General features: G+C 41.0%; 1 protein-coding gene across 1 annotated transcript; it reads right to left on the reverse strand.

Annotated features, from left to right (window-relative positions):
* Positions 1 to 1,499: 1,499 nt before the first annotated feature.
* Positions 1,500 to 7,822, reverse strand: dhh (desert hedgehog signaling molecule). Its single transcript, XM_062426874.1, has 3 exons — positions 6,859 to 7,822; positions 3,612 to 3,873; positions 1,500 to 3,467 (listed from the first exon to the last, which is right to left on the reverse strand). Exons 1-3 carry the CDS (start codon positions 7,168 to 7,170, stop codon positions 2,659 to 2,661), a joined length of 1,383 nt encoding a protein of 460 aa, XP_062282858.1. The 5' UTR covers positions 7,171 to 7,822; the 3' UTR covers positions 1,500 to 2,658.
* Between the last annotated feature and the right edge of the window lie 2,480 nt (positions 7,823 to 10,302).

Below are 10,302 nucleotides of genomic sequence, written 5' to 3' on the forward strand. Positions count from 1 at the left end.
AAAAGAGTTACAGAGGGTTACAGTTTGTTGAATACAGAGAAGATCATAGGACATCCGTGAACTTGCCCCAGAACAAAAAATCATAATTGTTACAGGTAAGTAGCTAACTTAGGCTATAACACAACATTTACAAGTAACTATGGAGTGGAGCACCTGCTAAATGTCTCAAATATAAAGGTAATGGTAATTACAGATGAATGACTGATAGCTTGTGCTCTGTAGGCAGCAAACAAGCAACTGCTGCAGTGGTTAATCTGCAGCTGATCCTGCACTGAAATTTTGTGGTGATGCATGTGTGTAGAGGCCTCTATGTATTTACTGTAGCCTACATACTCTACAAGAATTATTTTTTTAACACAATGAGTACCCGTGTGTCCTCAAGCCTCTTACAACTAAATGAATGAAATAAAAATGTATCACCATCTTTAAAGAGTTTAATTTTTCACACAGTGGTGTAGGTGAGATCAGCATTTTTTTCATAATTATTACAAGATCCTATTTGAACACATAAGTGCAAATAGGATCATTGTAATAATGAAAAGATGTTTCAAAGAAGCCACATGAGAAAACCATGCTTTTTAGAATCATGAGTGTTTAAAGTAGCAGCAACCTCTTAATGGGTATTTAACAGAATATTTAGTGGTTTCATATAGGTATGTTATTGGTTAAATCAGAAAAAAAAAGAATTGGCTGATAAGGTGTTAATTCAGTTGAAAACTCTGAAGGCCTATGTTTCAATTTCACCTGAATTGAAATGCTCCACTGTCAAATTCACATGGATTTAAATGCTCCACTGTCAGCCATACCCAGCTGGTAGGTGTGCCTAGTATTTTATATACAGCCATTTATGACTTTTTAAAATATTTGTTTAGGGCATCTATGAGATTGTTAGTGCATGAATGAGGGGTGTGCAGGCTTTCATTTTGAAAATAGGTTATTACTGGTCCCCCTGACAGGATTAGTTAACTCCCCATTCAGCTTTAGAAAGATTGGATTAGATTTTGGGGGGCTGAGACTAGCTGGAAGGTAGTGACTGATTGGCCAATGGATGTAAATAGAGGGTGGTATTAGGACATCAGGCTTCTCCTATTGGCCAGTCAATGGAGCGAGTGCTTTCCCATCTGCCTCCTGCATCTCAAGGATAATCCCCTAGAATACTGTACCTCCACAGATGTTTACAACAGAACATAAACCGGAGGAAGATAATACAATTTTGGTTTTCATTGTGTAATTTGTCAGTTAAATTGAAAGAGCACTGGGAAAAACACTGTTGGATACTTTTACAGGAGGCAGTTAGGTATCTTTTTGTGGATTTTCTTCATATTGTATCTGTTTTGAATGCAAAGTTTTGATACCATACTGTTGTGTACTCCATACAAATATTTATTGTATTACCTGTGCTGTAAAAATGCATTACGTGACAAAATTACAATAATGTTTTATTGTACATAAATGGTTATCAATATATTATTGTATTATAATACAAAAGGTTTGTTGAATTCAAGTTTATTATTCAGTGTAAATATTATATGTATGAAGACATTAAAGAAATTATATGAGATCAAATTCACAGGTGTGATACCAGTTCATCCACAAGGGGGTGTATAACCCTGGACTACGTGTTCAATACAGCCTGACACATCATTATGAACATTTGATGAGTTGTTAGTAAAGTACATGTTCAGTTCAGTAGGCAAAAGTTGGAGCAAGTCACAATTTACAGTACAGGTGGGTACAAGTCAGTAGCGTAGATGGGGTTCAACAAAACACAGATGTGTAACAAATGCATTGTACTACACCATCAACATATCCAATACTTGTGACCCAAATTGATCAATGAACACTAATTAAGCTGTCTCCTCTAAGATTCTGAGAAACCCGATAACTCCCTTGAAGGAGCTTAGTGATAAAGGCTATAATAAAGTCAAGGTGGTGGCATAGTGTGGAGAATATTAAGTATGTCTGGGCTTTTCATTAACCTGTGAGCCTGTTGGACTAGATTTCCACAGAGGGCTCTAACACTGTAACGCACATAATGCTCAACTACGAGTCCTAGAAGTGATATTTTGCATATGCCTCAGGTTCATACACATAGCGACTCATTTTTCCTGAAGAAGCAAGCAATGAATCAGCTTAAGCTGAAGAAAAAACTGTTGCTTAATAAAATTACTTTTTAATTTCTTTTGCGACATAACAAGTGAGAACCCACAATACATGTAGAAGAATTAATTATAATAAAATGAAACATTTATATATTATGATTCATAAAGTACAAAAATAAAGATTCTATGATGGTAAAATTCATTCCTATTCCATTAGAATAATACATCTTTTACATATATACTTGAAATAATTAAAAACAAATAACATGATGTACAAATAGACTATAACATAGTCATTATGACATGACCATTTTTACATGAACCTGCACAATTTGTCATCAAATTCAGTATTTGATCAAATATCACTTAAGAATTAGCATTTACTGTATATCATTATGATAGCACAAACAATAGTGACAAAAGCAAGCAAGCCATTCCAGTGCTTTAAATTTATTGAAGAAAAGAACAGAAAGCGTTGGAGTAAATGTATCAAAGTTGTAACATTGGACAGTACGATATGTATCAAGTCTATACTTTCAGGCTTTTAAGGATGAAATTAGTTGGAGTCTAAGAAGATAGACCCAAAACTGTACAGTAATTTAGCATACCAGTGCACATTTGATGTCTGTCTTTGCAAGGGGTGTTTCCCTTTAATTTCCTTTCTTAGAGGTTCATTCAGATTGTCTTGTTTGTTAAGAGCGCTACTATTCATATCTACACCTGCTCCGTCCTTTGTGTCCCAAGTGCTACTATGCAGCGGAGTCTTAGTGCAAGTTGTTTCACTGTCAGTAGTCTGCTGTGATTTTGTTGTCTCTCCCCAAAGCAGCTGGTCGAATGAGGAGAGGAGTCGCAGAGGTCCAAACGCCCAGTGTGCGAGTCTGTGGTCCTCCACCAGTGCATAACTGGATGCCAGCACCCCATCAACAAACAAAGTCCCATCTTCTGTCAAGGGCGCATACACTCCCACACTCTCCTCTACTGAGACTGAGCTGATTCGAGATGGACAGACTTGACCCTCTGCTGTGTGGATAAGAACACAGTCGCCTCTTCTGGCTCTGCTGGCAAATTGAGCCTGGTACTCACTGCTGTCAAGTCTACAATGGGGGGCTAAAAACACCAAATGATGTGGAGTAAGGGCCAATCTATGGCCGTCTTCCGTTTCCAGAGAAAGAAAAGTAGACCAGCTGTCTTGATCCTGGTGCAGAAACAGGAGGACTTGGCTGAACACTACTTTGCCTGTCTCAGACAGAGCCAAGACCTGGTCCCCAGGAGCTAGTGATGACAGGGTCTTCTGCCCCCCTCCAGCAACAGTCACCTGGGCCCAGCCAGGGAAACAGCCACCTTTTTCCACTGCGACAGAGTGATCTGCAGGAAGATTAGCAGAAAAAAACAGATGACTAAACACAGATTATGTTCCTTTTTTGTCTTAATACGTCATGCAGTGAATGAAATTTGACAACATACACTTAACAACATGATCTTCTATGAGAGCCCACTCCTTAAACTCACCAGCTTTTACTGAGCAGTGGATATGATATTTGGACTCGTAGTGGACCCAGTCAAAACCGGCCTCCACAGCTAGCTGGGCGAGGAGTCCATACTTCTCTGTTTCTCTGTCATCAGTGGTTATGTCCACAGCCCGGCCTTCATAGTGCAGAGAGCCGGGAGGATGGTGACCGTCCTCATCCCAGGCTTCTGTCACACGCAAGTGTACCCCTGGCCACTGGTTCATCACTGCTATCGCCAGCTTGTTCAGACAGTCCTTACACCGCTAGAAACAGAATGAGACAAAGGGGACGGATTCAGTTAGTAGTATTATCTAGAGCTTGATCAATGAATTGGCTAATATATTGGCTGATATTACCTCGTCACAGACATATATCAGCAGACAACAAACACAAAATTGCAAAGATATGTTTGAAGTCATTTATGCGAGAGACTGTTTCACCATTATATAGCTTGTCAAATAAGTTTATTTTTTTCATCTGTAAAATGTCTTGATTCATACATATCTTGGATGCAGTTCTTTCATCAGATTCAAAAATGCAGTATGGATCGAACTGTAGTATAACATAATTCTAAAGAAAAGTGCAATTACTGGCAGGGTTGGGATCTGATGGCAAGTTCAATTTTAGTTAAGTACCCCCACTCATTATACCAGCCTAACAAAATTAAATATTTCGTCACCATTTTTTAATAGCAAGAAACAATGTACAAAAGATTCAAGTAGTCATTTAGCTTAATAGTTAATATTGAATATAAACATCGGTGTTAGAATGTATTAAGTTTGAGCTAAACCTAAATAGATTCAATAAAAGGATTTGAAAGGATTGAGTCGCAACCGTTTCAATGACTAATTGGAGTGACTAATTTGAGTGTCTAAATAAAGTTCTTGTGAAAGAATATGTGAAGCTCTGTGAATTTTATTTCTATGTGTATGTCTGAATATTTTCAGGTTACTTTTCTTATTGAAATCCCTATGGTAGTATATTATTTTGGCTTTTAAATGTATTGGTGCAGCCCATTTATTTAGAAGGGAAGGGCTGGGCATAGAGTGTGTCTTGTGAGTGTTTTCTCTTGTATTTTCAGATAAATTGAGAGAAAATAAAAGAGGATTCTTAATTTAAGACAATAATTACACTGTGCTGTGTACAGTTAAAACATGTATGAACTCCACTCACCTCCACTAGAAATGACAGACACTTGTAATCATTTATTAACAGGGGAAACAGCACAGACTAAGAATACACGAGGTATGAACAGTATGCGACTCTACTGTATACCTCTACTGCAGTGGTCTCCAACCCTGCTCCTGGAGAGCTACTGCCCTGCATGTTTTAGGTATCTCCTCACTCTAACTCGTTATCAAGCAGCTGAGGCTCGTCAAAGGGCTTGATAACGAGTTGATTATTAGAATCAGGTGTGTTAGAGTGAGGAGATACCTAAAACATGCAGGGCAGTAGCTCTCCAGGAGCAGGGTTGGAGACCACTGCTCTACTGTATATAGTGCACAGCCTGATTTCAGTGCAACTCCGACAAGAACAAGTTCAGTATATCAACACTGTCTCTGGCTTCCAGGTTATAATTATTTTGTCTGTTGGCATTATCTCACAATTCCTCCTCTACTCTGTTAAAGGCCATCTCAACCTTGCTCAAACAATCGGAGAATAAGAACAAAGCTACTGTAGCAAGTTTGGCACATTCCTTGGCCTTTTCGACAGGGTGACAGAATAATCAAGGCCATTCTCTGCCTTTCCCCAATTGTGCCAGGCATGAGTTTCTCAGTTTCACCCGAGACATTTGATCAAAAATGAGCACAGTGACTTTTAACACCCCCGTGGGCCATAATGTTACGGACTGTGTCAGCATTGTCACAAAATAGCAGGCTGAAAAATGATGACGTCAGCATATGAGGTGATACAGTCATTATCATTTCTACAAAGCCTATTCACTCGTGACTTGTGATGTGGTAAGTCTTGTGGCATGTAATTGATTGAATAAAGTTTCTTTTTAAGCTGAATTAAAAAAAATAAGAGAGAGCAGGGTTGGGAGAGTAAGAGATGAGGGTGGGAGCGGGAGAGATGGAGTGAGAAAAAAGTTGGGTGAGAAGAAAGCAGTGCAGCGGAGGGAAGACCAAAGAGAGAGGGCAGAGGGGAAGAATGTATGGGCACACACATGGGAATGTGACAGCAAGAGTGATAAAGAGAGAGGGACAGAAAACAAACTGGGTACATTTTTCTCGCAATGCCACTGAAGAGAGGCGTTTCATTGTCGGAACTACAATAGTCGCTTTTCCAACGGTGCCATTACTTCAGCAGGCGGGAATTTTGTATAGGCGACCCCTCTGTGTCTCCAAATGACGCACAAAGAGCGTCTTTCACATCTGGGCAAAAGAGGGGCACATACACAGATACACACACAGTCAAACTGGGCATCAGAAGGGCACACATATACGACCGCAGATTTTCATCACATACAATAACTCAGGGAGGGGAAGGAACACAGATTCATATCCTAAACAATCACGGAAAGCCACAGCATCCGAAGTGGTTTGAGTGCCCATCTCCTGGCCCAGATTTTCTATCATCTAAGCCACCAAGTGTCTTTTCTTGGCTTAATTTGAGATTTGAATTTGGAAACTTATCCCTGTTAAACAATCAGTAATTTAAGTTTAAGTGCCATGCCTGGATATTTCTCCCCGTAGGGTGTCTGAGAAACCTGTCATAGGAATAGTTTTATTTCCAATAACAAAGACTTTGGTTAAAGATTAAAAGGAAGTGTTCCTGAAAGGGAACTCGGTCCCTTAAAGGGTAGTGTTGAATTACATCCTGATCTTCTTATCTCGAGAAAAGGGAGGGGTAAGTTTGGTTAAAACTCACACACTCGTTGTTGAGCATTTGTTTGTGTTAGAAGCCTGGCAAGGGCAGGTATAGCTTAAAGTACAGCAAACAATGAATGAGGTTATATGATTTCATTTACAGGTGCCATGCTGAGTTGGCAGAGTACGAGTAATTAATTTAACGTAATTAATCAGTCGCCCAGCATAGGGATTAGTCTTGAAAAAGTTCAAGAGACACCAGTGGGAGCATCTTTCTGTCAATCTGCAGCTGATTTTCTGCCCTGTCTGTATATTTTATAATGCTCACCACGCAGTCATCACATATCACTGGGGGTGGATGGAAACAAGTGACTAAGTGAATCATTCAGTTCGACTAGGAGAACTTGAATTTGACTAATCATTATACCCAAGTCTCACCTTAGTCATGAAGCGGTCTGCATTGGTGTTCTCCTCATCTTTAAAGACAATGTCTGGGTTGTAGTTGCACACAAGTTCATTGAAGCGCTCAGAGTTGCGTGTGATCTTGCCCTCTGCTCTCCCGCTGGCCCCAAGGTTGTTTTCTGAGAAGTTGGGGGAAAACTGCTTGTAGTGCATAGCTGTGAGTTTCCTGGGCCGGTGGCGAGGGGGGCCATACCCAGGGCCCGGTCCGCATCCCTGGACCAGCCATATACAAGTCCACACAGCAAGCAGAGCAAGCTGTGCCAGGCGGGCCCACCAGGACTGCTTCATTGGGGGGGGTTGTGGCTCCCAGGAGTCAGTGGCTCACAGTGCCTGCAGTTGCCCAGTTCCAGGTGTGTGATAACATGTGAATGATGGTCAAATCTTGGTCCATTGCAACTCATGGAGTATTAGTGCTGATATTTTTAATCATAGAACTTACTAACTGATGGGACAAAGAGAGCTCTTTTTTATTGTATGCACTATTGATTCTAAAAGGAGCTTAAAAGTACAAAGTCAGCTGTTCTGACTTAGGTTTGTACTGTTTTGATGATTGCTCTGAGAGCACAATGACTGATCTGATTGGTTCAAATCTAAAGTTTCTGAAGTTTGGCATTAGCTATAAAAAACAAGAAGACATACACGTTTTCAAATGTTTCTGTCCAAAAGTTTCACCAGATATCAGCTGATTTTAAGCCTCCTGCGAGCTGAAAGTCATCTTCATACGTCCTTCGCTGGTACCTTGTCTTGACGCAGGTGTTTTTCGTTGGGTTCTGCTCACTTACCGCTTCTCTCCTCTCCAGGCAGCTCTTCTGACGAGACACACAAACTCCCTGCAATTCCTACGGACGCTCCTGTGGCGCTCTCATCCTCTCTGTCCATCCAGAAAAGCTTGTCTTGAAACAGTTTTTTTTTTCTCCTTCTCTCCTTCGTCCACCGTCTTCTGTCGCGTATCAGCGCTCCTGGCCACCTTGCACCAGCCATTGGGTCTTATTAGCGTCCGGACAAGATTGCCCTCCCTTCCTTTGCGCGCTCCCACTGCGACAGCACACGCCTCCAATTCAACCTTACAAAGGACATATGATTGGCCTGCATTTGTTAACACAATGACTCCCCCTTCCCCTCATTAAATATTTAAAGATATTTGATTTAAAAGGTAAATAAAATACTAATACTATTTGGAAACTTTTGGACCAATAATATACCAACATTAACATTTTAAGCTAAAAATATTAAAACTTTTCAGACCAGATCATTTAGGTATCAACTGTATTCATGAGGCATTACAATACATTTACAGTACAAATACACCCCCAGACTCTCAAGTCTATTGAATATATTTAAACCAACATGCACTTGCATCTGTTCACCATCCCACCTACCACAAAGGTCAGCTGTTAACTCTCACTGTGATGACTTAATGTTATTAATAGTCAGAGTTGAAGGAGAGGGTCTTAGAGAGAAAACAAGTGTCCAGCCTTGACACCCCTTGACTGTGACTTACAGTGTTGCCTTCCTGTGTTTGGGGAACCGACGTGATCCCCTGAACCCGGTGCACCCAAGACCTCTCCATTGGAAACACCCGCAGGCCACATCAACGTATTATTTTTATCCATCTTAGAACAATGGCTGGGAGAGTCATAAAATGTGTCAGATAATGCCTCGAGAGGGAATAGAAAAGAAAGGAATCATTGTATCTTAGGGGTCTGACATCTGTAATCACATACGGAAGCTGGAATTAATGGCGGATTAAAGGTCAAAGTGTGTCACCGTCCTATCTCCTGCTTCCTGGAACACTTGAGGACTCAATGCATCATGGCCAGTTTCTTCACTGTGAGTTTGTGTCAAAGAATCTTTAGCCCACTCACAACAGAGTGGACTGCTCAGTAGTTTCTGGATGTTTACAATTTTGTGTCAGGACATATCTTAATGGTTCATTGCAATTGAAGGTTAAGATGTTTCAAGATTAAGTCACTATAAAGACACTCTCATAATGTCTGAAGAGCACTCGACACCTGAATACCCTTTGAATTCCTCATACTGTGCCTGCAGCCTGATCTACACAGCGCTCAAAATTTGCTTTGGCATAGTGTTGAGGCAAAGGTCACCAAGCTTCGATGTGACCATGGAAAGGCATCCTTGTTAGGGAAGGGTCCAAAAGATCCCAGGATGTTGAAGGGAGGAGTGGCAAGGCGAAGCTGCATCTTCCTGTCCTTATGATAAACACAGACGAATGCTCAAGTCTGGCCCGAGAAACACAGATGAGAGACAGCCTTTTTGACAAATGCAGGGAATGACTCAATCAAAAAAAAAAGGAACAAACACTTTCATATCTACAATTACCCACACCGGTGTTTCTCTTCAAAGCAATACAAGAAAGGGAGATTTCCATCTGACATGAAAGGGAAAGGAAGGAAAAAAAACATCTGCGAGTTGGAGATGGAAATAAAGTCATTATTATTAGTTTTTTATTTTGGTGTGCCTGTCCCTCTGCCCCCCCTCCTCCTTCTGGCTCTTAACAGTTACTCCCCCATTTCAGGATGGGAGTACATGGCTGGGTGAATGGTTGAGTTTCCTGCAAAGCCACAGAACTGAAAATGACATCTTTCCTGCCAGGGTTAGCCTACCCTGCTTTGTTCTTTCCAAATGAACGCTTGTGCTTGCACACAGGCAAGTGGTTACATACCTGCAAGCCAGGTTTTCCTTCATCTGTGGAGTTCTCCAGAGGAAGAATAAAAATGGGCACTTACTTTACCAATGCAAATGCAGGATGAAAATAGGATTGCAAGCTATTTCTTTGTACACATTCATTATAAAATTCAATGTAGATTTTGAAACATTGCTGACTTTGACATCTCAAGTGTTTGTCTTGTCCCATGGAGCTGAATAGACACTCCACTTCCTCAGATGGAGGCCATTAGAAGGGTTGAGGGAAAAGGAAAGTCAAGGAACTGACACCTAACCACCTTCCTCCCCTCTCCCAAACACACAGACACACACCCGTCCTTTCTTTACCCACCACTGCACCACCCATTCCACTGTCTCTGACCATGTTATCAGTGCAGGAAGAGGCAGGGTGGTGCATTCTAATGTGGTTGCACATACAGGATGATTCTTGGCTTATGTATTGTAACTTTGTGCTGATGGTTACCCACTGTGGAAAAGAATATACTTATAAACACACGTGATGATTTCAGGTGTACGACACACTGTGATGTAAAACGTGTAGCATAAACATGTAAAGTCTAAATTTAAGTTGCTTTGCTCAGCCTTGATATGGCCTTTGAAAGAGAACACCAGTAAGCTGAGGTTGAGCCGATGCTGCACTGAAGTGGACAATAGACTGAGAAGGGTGGAACTTCCTGGCCCCAGACAAGCAGGTCAAAGGTCAGATATGTTGCTATACCTTGTTTTGTGAACCTG

This window comes from Scomber scombrus, chromosome 10 (genome assembly GCF_963691925.1).
Source record: "Scomber scombrus chromosome 10, fScoSco1.1, whole genome shotgun sequence".
NCBI lineage: Eukaryota > Metazoa > Chordata > Actinopteri > Scombriformes > Scombridae > Scomber > Scomber scombrus.

Bases quoted from the DNA above. Each gene is read 5' to 3' on its own strand.
- dhh (XM_062426874.1), bottom strand. From the start codon at position 7,170: ATGAAGCAGTCCTGGTGGGCCCGCCTGGCACAGCTTGCTCTGCTTGCT. The intron at 3,874-6,858 runs GTGAGACTTGGG...TTCTGTTTCTAG, and splicing joins CAGACCGCTTCATGACTAAG to CGGTGTAAGGACTGTCTGAA. The intron at 3,468-3,611 runs GTGAGTTTAAGG...ATCTTCCTGCAG, and splicing joins CCACTGCTCAGTAAAAGCTG to ATCACTCTGTCGCAGTGGAA.